The sequence below is a fragment of the Oncorhynchus masou genome, chromosome 23 (assembly GCF_036934945.1).
Source record: "Oncorhynchus masou masou isolate Uvic2021 chromosome 23, UVic_Omas_1.1, whole genome shotgun sequence".
NCBI classification, from domain to species: Eukaryota; Metazoa; Chordata; class Actinopteri; order Salmoniformes; family Salmonidae; genus Oncorhynchus; species Oncorhynchus masou.
Genome location: NC_088234.1, coordinates 52,533,057 through 52,551,524, shown reverse-complemented (window position 1 = coordinate 52,551,524; position 18,468 = coordinate 52,533,057). Strand labels below are relative to the sequence as shown.

At 41.2% G+C, this 18,468-nt stretch overlaps 1 protein-coding gene across 2 annotated transcripts in view; it reads left to right on the top strand.

The window, feature by feature from the left end:
• Positions 1 to 18,468, top strand: part of LOC135511026 (cGMP-dependent protein kinase 1-like) — a 142,698-nt gene that overhangs the window by 17,160 nt on the left and 107,070 nt on the right. The window contains exons 1-2 of one of the 2 annotated variants that reach the window (XM_064932483.1): positions 6,172 to 6,803; positions 18,181 to 18,347. In XM_064932483.1, coding sequence (XP_064788555.1) covers positions 6,499 to 6,803; positions 18,181 to 18,347 — 472 coding nt within the window. In that variant the 5' untranslated portion in view covers positions 6,172 to 6,498. Of the gene's footprint in view, positions 1 to 6,171; positions 6,804 to 18,180; positions 18,348 to 18,468 lie in introns of those variants that run through there. The other variant, XM_064932484.1, reaches the window with a different exon arrangement.

Here is an 18,468-nt window from a genome sequence, read left to right as displayed (position 1 = left end):
TCCTCCCTGTAGGCTGACTCATCGTCATCGGTGACCAGGCCTACCACCGTCGTGTCGTCAGTGAACTTGATAATGGTGTTGGAGTCGTGCGTGGCCACACAGTTGTGGGTGAAGAGGAAGTGGAGGGGACTAAGCACACACCCCTGTGTTAAGGATGCTGCCTACCCTCACCCTCTGGGGTCGGCCCGTTGGGATCCAGTTGCAGAGCAATGTGTTCAGACCCAGTGTCCTAAGCTCGGTGACAATCTTGGAGGGGACAATGGTGTTGAACATTGAGTTGTAGTCAATGAACAGCATTCTCACAAGGTATTCCTCTTATCTAGGTCGGTGAGGGCAGTGTGGAGAGCAATCGAGATTACGTCGTCTATGGATCTGTTGAGGCGGTATGCTAATTGGAGTGGGTCTAGGGTGGCTGAGATGGTGGAGTTAATGTGTGCCCTAACAAGCCTTTCAAAGCACTTCATGATTACAGAAGTGACTGCTACAGGGTGGTAGTCATAGTGGCTTGAAGCCTCAGAGTTCTTAGGAACAGGAATGATTTTGGTCATCTTAAAACGTGTGGGGATTATAGACTGGGACAAGGAGAGGTTGAAAATGATTGTGAATATGCCTTCCAGCTGTTTTGCCCATGCTCTGAGAATGCACCTTGGAATACCTTTCGGGCCCACGTCCTTGCGGGTGTTGACCTAATTAAAGACCCTCTCACTTCAGCCTCAGAGAGCGACATTACCCAATCCTCTGGGTCGGTGACAGCCCTCACACCTGTCTCGATGGTGTTTTTGTCAAAACGTGCATAAAATGCATTGAATTTGTCTGGTAGAGAGGCATCGTTAGGCAGATCATGGTTGGGTCTTCCTTTATAATCCTTAATGGGCTGTAGCCCCTGCCACATGCGCTGGGTGTTGGAGCCTGTGCAATATGATTCCACCTAATTCCTATATTGTCCTTTTGCTCATTTGATGACTCTGGAAAGGAAATAGCAGGCCTTCTTGTACTTATTTCAGTCTTTTGCTGTAGCATATCACTTGGCGAGGACAAAGCTCTGTGTGCGGTAGACCTGTTCTTTAGTTTAGCATCAACCTCAGTGTTAATCCAGGGATTTTGATTGGAGAAGCAGCAAACCCTCACCATGGGTACATTTCTGATTCATTTCCAATGTCCCAAAAAACATATTCCAATCAACGCTAGCAAAGCAGTCCTGTAGCATAACCTCTGATTCTGGCGACCATTTCTCAACTGAGCGAATAGTGGATACTTTCTGGTTCAGCTTCAGCTTGTAAACAGGAAGTCAAAGTATGCAGTAATGATCTGATTTACCGAATGGCGGACAAGGGAGGGCCTTGTATGCTTGCTTATTATCTACTTATCTGGTTGCTGAAAGTTGACCTATTGACCATCATTGTGGAGTAGAGGTGTACCTAATGCTTCATTGTGAAGTTTGCTTCATGCACAATAGCAGTGGTCTAGGACTTTATCGCTGCTTGTGGCATTGGAGACGTGTTGATGGAAGATAGGGCATCACATGTCTTAGTGATCGCCAAATTACTATCGCGGCAACCAGAAAGGCAGCCTCTGGGTATAGGTTTTCCTGCTTGTTTATAGCCTTATGTAGTTTGTTAAGCGCCAGCTTGTTCTTTTTATTGTCCTGTATACAGCAGTCACTATAACAGCTGAAAACTCCCTCGGGAGATAGAAGGGTCGGCATTTGACCATCAGGTATTCCAAGACGGGTGAACAGTGGGTTGACACTTCCACCGCACTGGAATTAGCACACCACTTAGAGTTGATGAAGAGGCAAACCCCTCCCCTCTCGATTTCCCTGACTTCACTGTCCTATCCACCCGGTGAATGGAGAATCCATCGAGTTGGATAGCCATGGGGTTATCTGGTCCGAGAGCCAGGTTTTTGAAAAGCAAAGAATATTGCAGTTCCGAGAATCCCATTTGTAGCCAATCCGCGATCGGAGGTCATCCATCTTATTATCTAGTGACTGTACATTATCCAGTAGAATGGAGGGAAGAGGTGGCCGGTTTTCCCTTTGCCTTAATCTCATCAGGATCCCCCTCTCTTGCCTCTGTAACACCGGTTCTTCCTCATGGGTAGCCCGGAAATTGGGTTGAAATTACAGAGAGTCCAGGGCAGATGAATCGAAGTAGAAGCAGGAATTGGGGGTAAGTCACTGCCGATCTGATGTTCAAGAGTTCTTGTCGTTTGTAAGAAACAATAACGGATACATTTCGTGAAAATAGAGTAGAAATAAATGACAAAATACCAAAGTTGGGTCAGAGTTTGCAAAACAGCAGCCATCCAGAAGATGCAAATAATTCCTAGGGCCAGGAGTTGATGTGATCAGTGCCCTACTCCCTACAAATATAAAAGCATTGGTTTAAGCATGGGTTAGACTGAGTGTTCATCCACTATACTTCTTATTCCAGTCTTTTTTTTCCGTAAAGGGAAGTATTGGGATGCAGGGCATGTTTTCCTGGTCATATTACTTGGCCAGGAAAAATTCCTGTACCTAGAATGCCTCATACAGTTGTAGGATCTTAATTTGAGCCAGTTTGCTACAGCAGGAAAATAATCCTGCAGCCACAAGAAATGTGAATTATTGTGTGGATTATAATTATTGGACATTTTTGTAGGGGTTAATACATTTTTCGTAAGGGAAAATCAAGTCTGGAATTTCAAAGTGGAAATGACAAACTTCAGAAGCCTTTTCAAACTTCAAATACACTACAAGTTTTACATTTCCTGGAAAGTTTCCGAAAAGTTATCCTGCAACAGGGTGATCAAATTAAGATCCTGAATGTGTAGGTCTGTAGGTTTGTGTAATATGGTCTTCAGTAAAGTATTTTGTTTACACTAATACTTTATTTCCTCACAAATGACATCTGAAGCTAAAAGGGAAACGAGGATAAATTTGGCACTTAAACTGTTCCTTTGCATAAGTGATAAGCATTATTGTTTTACCATATCATATATTATGTCCGAGTTGTTTAAACTTTGTTGTCCCTGAAGCACCCACTAAAAGGTTCAGGCTCTTGATCTTCAAGCCAACTCTCATCGCCACACTATTACAGCCAATATGATATATCTCTGTCACCGTATCATAGCCAGTCTTACAGTGTGATAATAGAGTTGTAATAGCATTGTCATAGCACATAATAACATGGTAAAAACAGCTGTTGAATGGTTGGGCAGCACAAACTCTTCTATCTAGACCTTTCGAAAACATGGAGAAGGATCCTTCAGATACAGTTTGTGGTGTGTGATCACGGTTTGTGGTCCTCAATAGCTTAGTTTGTAGAGCATGGCGCTTGCAAAGCCAGTATAGTGGGTTTGATTCCCACGACCACCCGTATGTCAAATGTATGCACGCATGACTGTAAGCCGCCAAAAGCATTTATTATTATATATTATTATTATTATTATTATTAATAAAATATTATAAATAATATTATTAAGATATATATTACAGTTCAGCATGGTTAGGATCCAATAATGGGATTTCTCTAGATCATTGGTTTCTGAGTTTCATTGAACAAAAGTGTGTGTGCACCAGACATTCCATGAGCTGTCAGATATTCTCCCCAACTGCTCAGTCACTGGTATCACTTACAACCACAAGAGGGCAGCTTTGATCTTTTTTTCAGGTCATCATACTGTCTGGTGACTGGCCATGGTGGAATGATCAGAGCTCCATCTCTTTCTAACCACAAATAAGATTCTAACCATTAACCCCAACCTTGACCTTAACTTTGACCTTACCACTAATTTAAGAATAAAAAGCTAATGTAGGCTACTTGTTTGTCATTAGTGACGAAATTACAATGGCGTTTCTGACATGACCATCTAGTGACTACCGTCCTTTGATTTTACAATATAACACATCCCTGCATTTTGATTTAACATAAACCCTCATCTGTATTTTCCTTCATCAGTGATGTAACGTATTCTGGATGAGACCAGTGAGCATAAGGTCTAATGAAGTTCAGTGTGTTTTAGATGCATTAATTACATAACACAAGCGGACACCGCAGCTCAGAGCGAAGACTGCAGATTAGATAAGGAAGGTGCTGGTCATTACCTCACCAGAGGGATACAGTTACCTCCCACTCAGGTCACCATCATCATCCTCATTATCTCCCTCCATCCCTCTGCCTTGATATGGTGTAAATGAATCAAGACTTCTATAGCTTTTTGACCCCTCGTGCATCAGACATCTGAAAGGACTTAAAACGGTACACTACATGACCAAAAGTATGTGGACACCTGCTGATCGAACAACTCATTCCACAACCACAGGCATTAATATGGAGATGGTCCCCCCTTTGCTGCTATAACAGCCTCCACTTTTCTGGAAAGGCTTTCCACCAGATGTTGGAATATTGCCACTGGGATTTGCTTCCATTCAGCCACAAGAGCATTACTGAGGTTGGGCACTGATGCTGGGCGATTAAGCCTGGCTCGCAGTCGGCCTTCCAATTCATCCCAAAGGTGTTCGATGGGGTTGAGGTCAGGGCTCTGTGGAGGCCAATCACCATTCTTGACCAACCATTTCTGTATGCACCTCGCTTTGTGCACGGGGGCATTGTCATGCTGAAACAGGAAAGGGCCTTCCCCAAATTGTTGCAACAAAGTTGGAAGCACAGAATGGTCTAGAACGTATGCTGTAGCGTTAAGATTTACCCTTACTGGAACTAAGGGGCCTAGCCCGATCCATGAAAAACAGCCCCAGACCATTATTCCTCCTCCACCAAACTTTACTGTTGGCACTATGCATTCGGGCAGGTAGCGTTCTCCTGGCATCCACCAATCCCAGATTCGTCTGTCGGACTGCCAGATGGTGAAGCTTGATTCATCACTCCAGAGAACGTGTTTCCACTGCTCCAGAGTCCAATGGCAGTGAGCTTTACACCACTCCAGCCGATGCTTGGCATTGCAGGCTTGTGTGTGGTTGCTTGGCCATGGAAACCCATTTCATGAAGCTCCTGACTAACAGTTATTGTGCTGATGTTGCTTCCAGAGGCAGATTGGAACTCGGTAGTGAGTGTTGTAACCGAGGACACATGAAGTTGTAACCCGAGAACACACTTAAGCATTCGGCGGTCCCATTCTGTGAGCTTGTGTGGCTGACCACTTCACGGCTGGGCCGTTGTTGCTCCAAGACATTTCCACAAAAACAGCATTTACAGTTGACTTTAGCAGCTCTAGCAGGGCAGCAATTTTACAAACTGACTTGTTGGAAAGGTGGCATCCAATGGCGGTGCCACGTTGAACGTCAGTGAGCTTTTCAGTAAGGCCATTGCACTGCAATAGTTTGTCTTTGGAGATTGCATGGCTCTGTGCTTTATTTTATATACCTGTCAGCAATGGGTGTGGTTGAAATAGCCGAATCCAGTCATTTGAAGGGGTGTCCACATACTTATTTATATATAGCATATTAGCAATATTGTAATAACGCTACATCTTTTGGAGTGGCAGCCGATCCGAGTTCTCTGGAACCCTTTTTCCGACAGCTAAAGGTTCGAAGCTTCTGCTCATGTGCAGAATTCTCTACTTTAAGCAGTCTCTCTTCTACTCATTCTTGTTGATGTTTTGTACACTCAGTGTATGTGCTTTGATTGAAACAAAACACAAGTTATTCTACAGTTTGTTAACTGTATTTGCTCTAAAATTAGCACACTGTACATAGTTCTAAACATCATGGTACTTTGAAACAACACTGTACATAACTCAAGAAGGTCTACATTCATATTCCCATGAAAATGATTGAGATCAAATGGTTGGCATGGAGACGTTTCACAGGTACAACTTGAATAATTATCATTCATGATTGATGATGGGAAATGTGATGGGAGGGTGACCTTGAAAAAAAGTTTTTGCCTGCACTACAGATGGCTATAGCAGTCCACTAATAAATGACTTTTTTATTAATATTTTGGGGGATTCTGATTTTTTCAGGGGGGGCTGCAGCACCCTCAGCACCCCTACTTCCCCCACTATGTATGTATTTCAATGACAATTTACCTTAGCCAAAGACTGGTCCAGTTCCCCTGTAAATGTTGTTCTCACAAGATTCACTCATGTGCGCACAGGCTGCATTGTACCTCGGATTCCTGTAGGCGCCCTTCTCGCCTTGCGCTCTCTCCAGGTCGCAGTTTGACGCACTCGGGGAGGACCAGCCTGCCTGACCACTGACACTCTCATCTAGACATATAAAGACAAACTTTACATTTCCAGACTGCGGTGCTCTCGGTGGTTCACCTTCAGTGTCGCCTCATCCAATGTATTTGCCTATTTAAATATTCAAACTCTGTCATCAACGGAGAGCAAGTCGTTTGGAAATCAAGGACTGGAGGGAGGATATATGTTTAAAGCTGTTGATGCGGGATACAGCTTTCAGTCAGGGTAGAAGAGGAGAAGGAATAGGCTACAGTATTAACTGGATAGCTTTGGATAAAGTTTTCTGAAGTTCCCTTGGCGTCTGGGATTAACATGGGTACCTTGCGCGACCTCCAATACGCGCTTCAGGAGAAGATTGAGGAGCTGCGGCAGCGGGACACGCTCATTGATGAGCTAGAACTGGAGCTTGACCAAAAAGATGAACTGATACAAAAACTACAGAACGAACTGGATAAATACCGGTCCGTTATCAAACCCGCCACGCAACAGGTCGTCAAACAGACCGAGCTGCACGAGCACCAACGAACTAAGAGACAGGCGATATCTGCCGAACCCACCGCATTCGACATCCATGATCTTAGCCATGTCACGCTGCCTTTCTACCCCAAAAGTCCACAGTAGGTGTACAGTTACAACAGGGGTGCCTGTTTCTGCATTACTGTATCATGTTTTGACGTTATGTGATACAGCCCGTGGCTGTGTTTATCCAAGTGTGCGTATGGCGCATCAGGTGTGAGATCTGTCATATTCTTGCCATTTCAAATCAAGGGTTTCCCACATTGAATCATTTTTCTTTTTGCATTTTGCCATTGCATATGAAATGATATACCTTATTTGACTGTAATGGCTCAGTGAGTAAATTCTTTAGAAGCCGAAAGAAGAATGTCAAATATTTAATTAATTAATTAATGTATCCACCCAACCATTAATATTAAAGATGCACTATGCAGAAATGTGTCTGCTATTTCCTGGTTGCTAAAATTCTAATAGTTCACCTATTTTCAGTTTATGACAAAACAAGCACGTATAGTGTAGAGAAGCATTGTACCATCTAAACCGCGGTGAAATATTTTTTCCATATACAATAATATTGTATTTTTAGCTGTTTGAAGCTGGTGTACAAAACCGACAGTAAAAGAGTAAAAACAAAACAAAACTTAAAAACGGGAAGAATATAAATATTGCACATAGAGCAGATCTAATGCTTCTTAGACTTGCTTTCAATGAGAATGACAGCTCTTCAAGTCAAATTTCTATGTGAATTTTGTGGGTCCCCAAAAAGTTATGTATTGCATCTTTAATTCATTTTCACTCTCTCTCGCTCTCTCTCTCACACACACACACAAACACACCAGCCTGGCAGAGTCAGTCAGTAGGATATATGCAAATGTATGTGGGTGAGTACATAAACAGGAGAAAGATAGAGGGCAGAAAATACCAGCTTTATTCCAGTTTTTTTCTGTTGAATAATAAACTCATTTAGCTTTCTGTAGATTAATCATGTCTGACACCCAACAGATGCACCGTAAAGGGATTACCATGAATTAGACAGTCATTTACAGGCAGCTCTGTGGCAAATTCTGTGTAATGACACACAGTACAATACCGTAAAAATGACTGTATTATATTGTAAAAAAGCAAATGCTACAATAATCGGAATGAATAAATGGATGAATGAATGAAATTCATTGAGGGGAGGGGTTTGTATTTCACAATATTTTTATGTACTTACAAGGGATTGGTGCAAGCAGGTTGGCTAGGTAGGTAAAGTATTTACACATTACATCATGAATATTTGGTGTTTTATGTCACTTGCACTTCTAGAGGCTTTAGCAAACGCTTCCAAACTGGCAGCAACTACAGTGCAAAACAGACCAAAAGGATATGGGGAAAACCATTTAAGGTTCAAGACTAGCTGTCACTCCAATCTGTCCACAATATATTTTAAATTGATGGGGCACTATAAACACATATAGTGCCTTCAGAAAGAATCCACACCTCTTGACTTTTTCCACATTTTGTGGAACATTTTGTGTCACTCACTGGTTTACACACAATTTCCCATAATGTCAAAGTGGATTTGTGTTTTTAGACATGTTTACTAATTCATGAATTACAAAAATGAAGCTGAAATATCTTGAGTCAATAAGTACTCAACCCCTTTGTAATAACAAGCCTAAATAAGTTCAGGAGTGAACATGTGCTAAACAAGTCACATAATACGTTGCATGGACTCACTCTTTGTGCAGTAAATCAAATCAAATCAAATGTATTTTTAAAGCCCTTCTTACATCAGCTGATATCTCAAAGTGCTGTACAGGAACCCAGCATAAAACCCCAAACAGCAAGTAATGCAGGTGTAGAAGCACAGTGTCTAGGAAAAACTCCCCAGAAAGGCCAGAACCTAGGAAGAAACCTAGAGAGGAACCAGGCTATGAGGGGTGGCCAGTCCTCTTCTGGCTGTAATAGTGTTTAACATGATTTTTTTACTACATCATCCCTGTATCCGACACATACAATTAGGTCCCTCAGTCAAGCAGTGAATTTCAAACAGATTCAACCACAAAGACAAGGGACATTTTCCAATGCCTCACAAAGAAGGGCACCTATTGGTAAATGGGTACAAATAAAAAAAGCAGACATTGAATATCCCTTTGAGTATGGTGACGTTATTAATTGCACTTTGGATAATGTATCACTACACTCAGCCACTACAAAGATACATGCATCTTTCCTAACTCAGTTGCCGGAGAGGAAGGAAACCGCTCAGGGATTTCACCATGAGGCCAATTGTGACTTTAAAACAGTTAGAGTTTAATGGATGTGACAGGAGAAAACTGAGGATGGATCAACAATATTATAGTTACTCCACAATAATAACCTAAATGAGTGAGTGAAAATAAGGATGCCTGTACAGAATAAAAATATTCCAAAACATGCATCCTGTTTACAATAAGGCACTAAAGTAAAATGGCGAACAATGTGGCAAAGAAATTAACTTCATGTCCTCAATACAAAGCGTTATGTTTGGGGAAAATCCAACACAACATGTCACTGAGTACCACACTCCATATTTTCAAGCATAGTGGTGGCTGTATCATGTTATGGGTATGCTTGTCATCAGCAAGGACTATGGAGTTTTTTTGTTGTTGAATAAAATAAATGGAATAGATTTAAGCACATGCAAAATCCTAGAGTAAAACCTGATTTCCAACAGACACTGAGAGACAAATTCACCTTTCAGCAGGACAATAACCTTAAACACAAGGCCAAATATGCGCTGGAGTTGCTTTCCAAGATGATTTTGAATGTTCCTGAGTGGCCTAGTTACAGTTTTGACTTAAATTGGCTTGAAAATCTATGGCAAGACTTGAAAATGACTGCCCAGCAATGATCAACAACCAACTTGACAGAGCTTGAGTAATTTTTTAATGAATAATGTGCAAATAATTGTACAATCTAAGTTAGCAAAGCTCTTAGAAACTTACTCAGAAAGACTCACAGCTGTAATTGCTGCCAAAAGTGGTTATAACATGTATTGACTCAAGGTCAAAATATAAATGAGATATTTCAGTATTTAATTTTCAATACATTTGCAAACATTTCTACAAACATGTTTTCACTTTGTCATTATGGGGTATGTGTGTAGATGCCCAAAAATATATTCATGAGCCAGAAACAACAATACCATGCACCAGCTAGTTGTCAAAAGGTTTTTGGCACTCCGAGAACACAGCACGGTACTGTATTCTGTGGGGTGGAATTACAGTACCATTCAGAAACAAATAAATACATTTTCCCACAATGCACCATCATTTACAGTATGCTGCAGTAAATGGATTCAAAATCAAAACAAATAATTGTATTTGGTCACATACACATGTTTAGCAGATGTTATTGGGGGTGTAGTGAAATGCTTGGGTTTCTAGCTCCAACAGTGCAGTTATATCTATCAATTAATACCTAACAATTTCACAACAATACACACAATAAACTCAAATCGAAAGTATAGGAATGGAATTAAGAATATTTAAATATTTGGACGACCAATGTCAGAGCGGCATAGACTAAGGTTCCATTATTAAAGTGGCCAATGATTTCAAGTCTATGTATATAGGGCAGCAGCCTTTAATGCGCTAGTGATGGCTATTTAACTGTCTGATGGCTGTGAGATAGATGCTGTTTTTCAATCTCTCGGTCCCAGGTTTGATGCACCTGTACTGACCTCGCCTTCTGGATGATAGCGGGGTGAGCAGGCAGTTGTTGTCCTTTATGGCCGCTTTGGCCTTCCTGTGACATTGGGTGTTATAGCTGTCCTGGAGGGCAGGTTGTTTGCCTCCGGTGATGTGTTGGGCAGACCGTACCACCCTCTGGAGAGCCCTGTGGTTGTGGATGGTGCAGTTGCCGTACAATGCTGTGATACAGCCCGACAAGATGCTCTCAATTGTGCACCTGTAAAAGTTTATGAGGGTTTTAGGTCCAAGCCAAATTTCTTCAGCCTCCTGAGGTTGAAGAGGCACTGTTGCGCCTTCTTCACCACACTGTCTGTGTGGGTGGACCATCTATTTTGTCAGTGATGTGTGCGCAGAGGGACTTGAAAGCGTTCCACCTTCTTCACTGCAGTCCCGTCAATGTGGATAGGTGGGTGCTCCCTCTGCTGTTTCCTGAAGTCCACAATCTGCTCCTTTGTTTTCTTGAAGTTGAGTGAGAGGTTATTTTCCTAGCATCACACCTCCTCCATATAGGCTGTCTTGTCATTCTTGGTAATCATGCCTACTACTGTTGTGTCGTCTGCAAACTTGATGATTGAATTGGAGGTGTGCGTGGCCATGCAGTCATGGGTGAACAGGGAGTACAGAAGGGGGCTGAGCACACACCCTTGTGGGGCCCCAGTGTTGAGGATCAGAGAAGTGGAGGTGTTGTTTCCTACGTTCACTACCTGGAGGCGGACCCAGTTGCACAGGGCAGGGTTCAGACCCAGGGCCCCAAGCTTAATGATGACCTCGGAGGGTACTTTGGTGTTGAATGCTGAGTTTTTTTTTACTGTTGTTAATACCTAAAATTACTGTATAAATTACACTTTCCCATTACGGTATGGGTTGAAATCTAGGATCAGTCAGTATGTGTAATATAATGTATAATGAACAAAATATAAACTCAACATATAGTGTTGGTCCCATGTTTCATGAGCTGAAATAAAAGATTCCAGAAATCTTCCATACACATAAAAAGACTATCTCTCTCAAATGTTGAACACAAATATGTTTACATCCCTGTGAGTTAGCATTTCTCCTTTGCCAAGACAATCCGTCCACCTGACAGGTGTGGCATATCAAGAATCTTATTAAACAACATGATCCTTACGCAGGGGACAATAAAAGGCCACTCTAAAATGGACGGTTTTGTCACACTACACAATGCTATATATGTCACAAGTTTTGAGGGAGTGTGCAATTGGCATGCTGACTGCAGGAATGTCCACCAGAGCTCTTGCCAGAGATTTTAATCTTAATTTCTCTAGCATAAGCTGCCCCCAACATAGTTTTCAAGAATTTGGCAGTACGTCCAATCAGCCTCACAACCGCAGACCACGTACGTTGTAAACAGAGTGCCCCATGGTGGTGGTGAGGTTATGGTATGGCAGGCATAAGCTAGGGACAATGAACACAATTGCATTTTATCAATGCCAATTTGAATGCACATAGATACTGTGACGAGATCCTGAGGCCCGTTCATCCGCTGCAATCACCTCATGTTTCAGCACGATAATGCAAGGCCCCAATGTCACAGGGCTCTGTACACAAATGTTCCAGTTCTTCTATGGCCTGCATACTCACCAGACATGTCACTCATTGAGCATGTTTGGGATGCCATGGATCGACGTGTACAACTGGGTGTTCCAGTTACCGCCAATATCCAGCAACTTCACACAGCTATTGAAGGGGAGTGGTACAACATTCTACAGTCCACAATCAACAACCTGATCAACTCTATGTGAAGGAGATGTGTCGCACTACATGAGGGAAATGGTGGTCCCACCAGATTCTGACTGATTTTCTATTCCATGCCCCTACATTTTTTAAATATCTGTGACCAACAGATGCATTTCTGTATTCCCAGTCATGTGAATTCCATACATTAGAGCCTAAGGAATGTATTTCAATTGACTGATTTCCTTATATAAACTGTAACTCAGTCAAATCTCTGTCTCTCTACACAGACACACACACACTCCTCTTATTGTCTCTGCACACATGCACATACGTACAGTACACAATCAACACTCACCTCTCTCTCCAACAAACGTGTGTGTGGTCTCATGCATTTAGAGACACATTCCTCACCTCATGTTGCATTGTTTGTCTAACATGCCACTCAAAATCAATACACACCTCAAGGTGGATGAGAAACATTTGATGCTTGTCTCTGGAAATCAAACCCTGAACAAAAAGGGTTATTGATGCTATAATTATTTACTGTCTTCAAAATTGAGTTGAGGTTTAATCAATTTAAAAAGCCTGGAAATCACTTACCTTGAGAATATGATTGTGGTGGTGATGATGTGTTTTCTCAAATTTTCTGTTATCCTGATAGGCTTATTAGATGTGTGGTACCTGTAGCTATAAAAGGTGTTTTAGTCTACATGAAACATCAAAGACGCATAGAAATCAGCTGAATAATAAGCCTTGCTGAGTGGCCAGCTGTGTCCATTGAAGCCAGATAAGAATGGTTCTGTCCTGGTGGCCTGCTGCACATGTAATATGATTTTAGGGTTTCATTGAGGAAGAGTCAACATGAAGGGAGGTTATTATTTGAAGAGGAAAAAGCATTTTTTCTTAGTTGTATCTGTCAGCATTGTGCAGCATATCACCCAAAGCCCCTTTTAATCCTCTGACCTCATTCCTTTGTTTTTCTTCAGTGAGGCACATTAAATTGGTTGTGTTGGTCAGCTGGGTATCTGTCCTGGTGCCAGATGAGGACACGAGACGGAGGCCAAAAAAATGCCCTTATTTTCCTTCCCCTTATCTGTGTTGGTGTCAGCAAGTAGGGATCAAATTAAGTTTTGGAAAGTCTGTATGCCACATCCTTTGTCTCTGTATGATATCTCTGAAACGTGTGAATGACAATTACTTAATGTGAAAAGTTTTGTACCGTCAGTGTTTGAAAGGTTATACTTCACTTTCATTCACCTTAGACAACTTCATAACAGTTTTGGCACATTCTTTAAGTAAAAGCATATTGTCATTGTCTTGAACAAGCAGACATTTATGGTTGTCAATGCAGAGGCCTTTGACAACCATTGAGTAATGAGTTTCAATTGAGCTGCCCCTCTATCAATTAGAACAGAGCACTGTGATGTTTACTCAATGGCTTGGAAATCAATGTCTCTCTCTCTTCTGTTTGACCAACTTTCAATATTTATTTATTTGTCTGTATTGGTTTAGATAGCTGAAAAAAAAGAAAAAAACAGCAGACTGCTCTTGTCAGTAATACTTTGTTTATTCAGCGTATGTGTCGGCCTATTGGCCTTCATCAGAGGGTTTAGAAAACCTGTTTTTAAAAAGATGTGGCCTTTAAAATGCTGAGGTATATTAATGGCCTTGTTCTTTCTCTCCCAGTTTTACTCTCTTTATATTTAAAACTAGTTCTCTGGATTATGTCTGTTGGTCTCTCTCTCTATCTCTATTTTCACTCGCTCAGCCTCTCTCTCCCTTATTCTTCTAAAAGAGCATATTTTCTCCTTTTAAGGAAGACAGACCGTGTTCAGTCCCCAAACCTGACTGAGTGTGTGTATCTTCCCTTCCAATGGAGAGAAAGAGAAGAGGAAGGAGAGGAGGAGGAGAGGAGGTTGGGTGTGTAATGGGGTGGCTGGCTAGAGTATAGAGGACATGAAACAGAGAGATGTTACTGGACTGCAGGCTCCTTCACTCTGGGGTCCGTAGTGTAGTAAGGAGGCAAGGAACCCTCACTCCTTTCCTGGGTGTAAATCTGTCAAAGTCAGGGTTAGGGTTAAGGAGAGAAGCTTCTGGAGGTATGCTAAAATGTTACCCCTCTCTACTGTGCTTCTCTTTACTCTTTCATGGTTACGATTAAAGGGTAGATTAAAATATAGTGTTGTTTTTAAAGTATGCTCCTTTTATACCTTCATAACATCAAAAAAGGATAGGCATGACTGTAAGTAAGTCACTTTAGATAAAAGTGTCTGCTAAATTACATATATTATTGTGTTATATTTTGTCAGTCTGGCTGTATGTGGTCACTCCTAAAGAGGAAAGGGGACTACCTAGTCAGTTGTACAACTGAATGCCTTCAACTGAAATGTGTTTTCAGCATTTAACCCAACCCCTCTGACTTCCACATCTTCGGCACCCAGGGAACAGTGGGTTAACTGTCTTGCTCAGGGGCAGAATGACAGAACGGGGATTCGATCCAGCAACCTTTTAGTTACTGGCCCAATGCTCTAACCACTAGGCTAGGAACAGAGGGCTGGTTGGTGGTGTGTTGCCACAGAATTCTGGGCGGGACTTTAGAAGCTCGGGCAACACTTCAAACCGTCTCCTTTTGTGAGTTCTATTCTCAGCATCCTTTGAGAGGTAGAAAGGGTTTCCTGTCCCTATTTTATCCAAGGTTCTCTTTGAAGACAGCAGTTCTCGTTGGATTAACCCTGTTACATGTGATTAGCCTCTTTTACAGAATTGGATGATAGAGAGCCGCATGACACTACACTGTCTGCTTCCCTGTGGAAGGATTTCAGTACATAACAGACACAGAACATCTCAGTATACAGCACATTACACCCAATCTTGTCTAATCTAATTCTATGTTCTGTTCAAAAGTAGTGCACTAGGGAATAGGTTTTTATTTGAGATTTTGTCAAGGGGCTGCAAAGCATCAACGGAATCAGGTGCAAAATTAACTAAAATTAATAACTAACACTGACAGGGTAGTCTAGTGGTTAGAGCATTGGACTTGTAACCGGAAGGTTGCAAGTTCAAACCCCCGAGCTGACAAGGTACAAATCTGTCGTTCTGCCCCTGAACAGGCAGTTAACCCACTGTTCCTTTGCCGTCATTGAAAATAAGAATTTGTTCTTAACTGACTTGCCTGGTTAAATAAAGGTTCATTTAATAAATAAACAGAGACTCTTAAAATAAAAAAAACTATAATATCAATAGGATTATCCAAAATGCACCTTCACAGGTATTTAATCTGGTGTGTTCTGATTTATGAACTTCAAAAATTGTTAATCATCAGCTATCCTATGGAAAGGAGAAGGGCCACAGTCTGGTTGTTACACCAGAAGTTAATGGTTGTCTGTTGGAGGAATGCATATGGTGGAGTCAATTAAGGTTGGATATGAGCCAGGGGATTGGAATGTTACTGTGTGAGGGAAAGGCAATCACATGGTTGTGGTCACTGATAAGGGTGGAGAGTTATGGATTAGAGAGGAATGGTGGCCCAGGTCAGGTCACATTAAGGGAGAAGGAGCAGTTTATTACCCACATCACTTAACTTCCTGCCTAGCAATAAATAATTAATGTTTAGAGGGAAGGAGGAACACTGGGAACACCATCTTGGTCTGTTCAGCTGTCTGACCCATTGGGTGAATACATTTGGTTTGATCTTTTAATAGTTTTTACCCTGTCATTTAGAACCTAACACATCAATTAAATGTCACTCTATAATCGGATCACTCACAATAATTTAAACATGAATGTTCAATACCATAGTACATTTCAACATATGAGGACATAATATTACATAAAAAGCATTTAACGAATAACGATTATGAAAATAGCCCTCAACATTCTAATTACTGAGCGTGCGTGCCGGTCACATTCGCATAGTTATCCATCAGGTGCGCGTGCTCAGTAATGAGAACGTATAGTTCACTCACACAATCCGCGGTGGTGATTAGGGGCTGGCGATACAATACTTTAAACTCTATTAAACAATGTTAACATTTCTTCTCGTGTGTGATATTTTGTGAAATAACTGTTGGACATGTTAAGCGATAGGAATATGTTTGAAAATGCTAGCAAAATGAACAAACAGCAATGATTTGCAAATTGTGGTTGGCGCCAGATGAGGGAAATGCGTTGGAGTGGAATGTCAGAAGTGTCATTACACTCCTCTTTGGGTGCTATACCTCAAGCTCACCTATGGGTTTCTGCATTGCCACATAAACATTTGACACAACTCCACTTTTTTTATGGCCCCCCGGTTCCTGCACTGCTCCCCCTCCCTGCATCTTTGCCCTCCTTCCTTTTCCCATTTTCTCCCCCTCGTTTACTTTCTTTTCAATGGTCAACCTCTACGTACATTTAACTTTCTCTCGATCTGTCACTTTTTCTGAACCTCATTCTGAGAAAATACTCAATCAACAAACTGTTCTCTGCAAACTCATGTCTGAAAGGAGTGCACAGATTTTGGTCATTTGTTCAGTTTGGCTCTGCCTAAATTGACATCCCTCCCTGTCCCCATCTCTTTTGATATGACTATGTTATTCTCTCTGGCTTTCTTTGAATTTTGCTTCTAAAGCAGCTGGGAAAATGAGGCAGTTTAGAATAGAAAACTTTGTATTAGCCTTGTACTCTGTGTTTTTTGGTTCATGCAAACACCAGGGGTGTAGGCCTATTCACTAACAAACAAACAGAATGGAAGCAAACAGAACATAACAGGGACGGAATTTATCCAATATAAATATTTGTTTTCTGTGCAAAACATTTTCTGTATTTTACTTCTTCAGGATCGGTGTCCATTCCACAGGACGGTTGAGCTAATATAGGCTAATGCGATTAGCATGAGGTTGTAAGTAGCAAGAACATTTCCCAGGACATAGACATATCTGATATTGGCAGAAAGCTTAAATTCTTGTCAATCTAACTGCACTGTCCAATTTTCATGTTATTATTTGAGGAGAGCGCACAATTTTAAACATGAAAAGTTATTAATAAACAAATTAGGCACACTTGGACAGTCTTAATACCAAATTTTTAACAGAAATACAATGGTTCATTGGATCAGTCTAAAACGTTGCACATACACTGCTGCCATCTATTGGCCAAAATCGAAATTGCGCCTGGGCTGGAATAATACATTATGACCTTTCTCTTGCATTTCAAAAATGGTACAAAAAAATACAAAAGAAAGGTTGTTTTTTTCTTTGTATTATCTTTTACCAGATCTATTGTGTCATATTCTCCTATGTTCCTTTCACACTTCCACAAACTTCAAAGTGTTTCCTTTCAAATGCTACCAAGAATATACATATCCTTGCTTCAGGGCCTGAGCTACAGATAGTTAGATTTGGGTATGTCATTTTAGGCTAAAATTGAAAAAAAGGGGTGGATCCTTAAGAGGTTTTAACTGTTTCAGTTGCAAAACGCTTTGCTACGGTGTGTGACTAATGAATACACCCCTGACATTTATTACTGCGCTTTGGCTCATACTATCCCTTTGCAAGAGGTTGCACAGCATATTCGTAGCATAAAATAACTGTGTTCACATCTCTTAAACGAGCTATGTGGATTACCATTGTAGAAAAGTCTAAGCAAATTAGTCTTTACAAAGTGTACTTTTAATAAGATCAATCCATTTCTGTTCGGCATTGATTTCCTATGTTTCTTGTCCCAGCTGTTGAAGCCAATCAAATACGAGTCACCTTGAAACCACAGAATTGAGAACATTTTTTTTAATGGGTTATTTCCTGAAAATTCATTTGAAAAAGGATTTCAAATTCAGCAGGCTCAAAATACACCACAGTAGACATTGAACTGCTGAATCTAAATTAAGTCAACTTTTTGTAGGGTATTATGCAATCGTTCAGTGTTTCCACCTTGCTTTTTTAGGCACATTAAGGTGTAAAAAAGAGGCAAAGAAATGGCTAGAGGGTATCCACTCCACCTAAACAATGCTAAGGAAAACACAAATTCCTTACAATTACATATTACCATATTAATCCCATTTTCCCTACTTTCCTCTCACCCCCAGGTCTAAGGACCTGATCAAGGAAGCCATATTGGATAATGACTTCATGAAGAACCTGGAGCTGTCTCAGATCCAGGAGATCGTGGACTGCATGTACCCTGTGGAGTATGGCAAAGACAGCTGTATCATCAAGGAAGGTGACGTGGGCTCACTGGTCTACGTCATGGAAGGTAAATACCATAGCTTTACTCTCTCCCTGCGTCACACACTGTGATGTGTATGTCTGGTATTGGGGTTGTTTGAAGCTCTTACATGTTGTTTGAAACAGGAAATGATAAGCATTATTGGGAA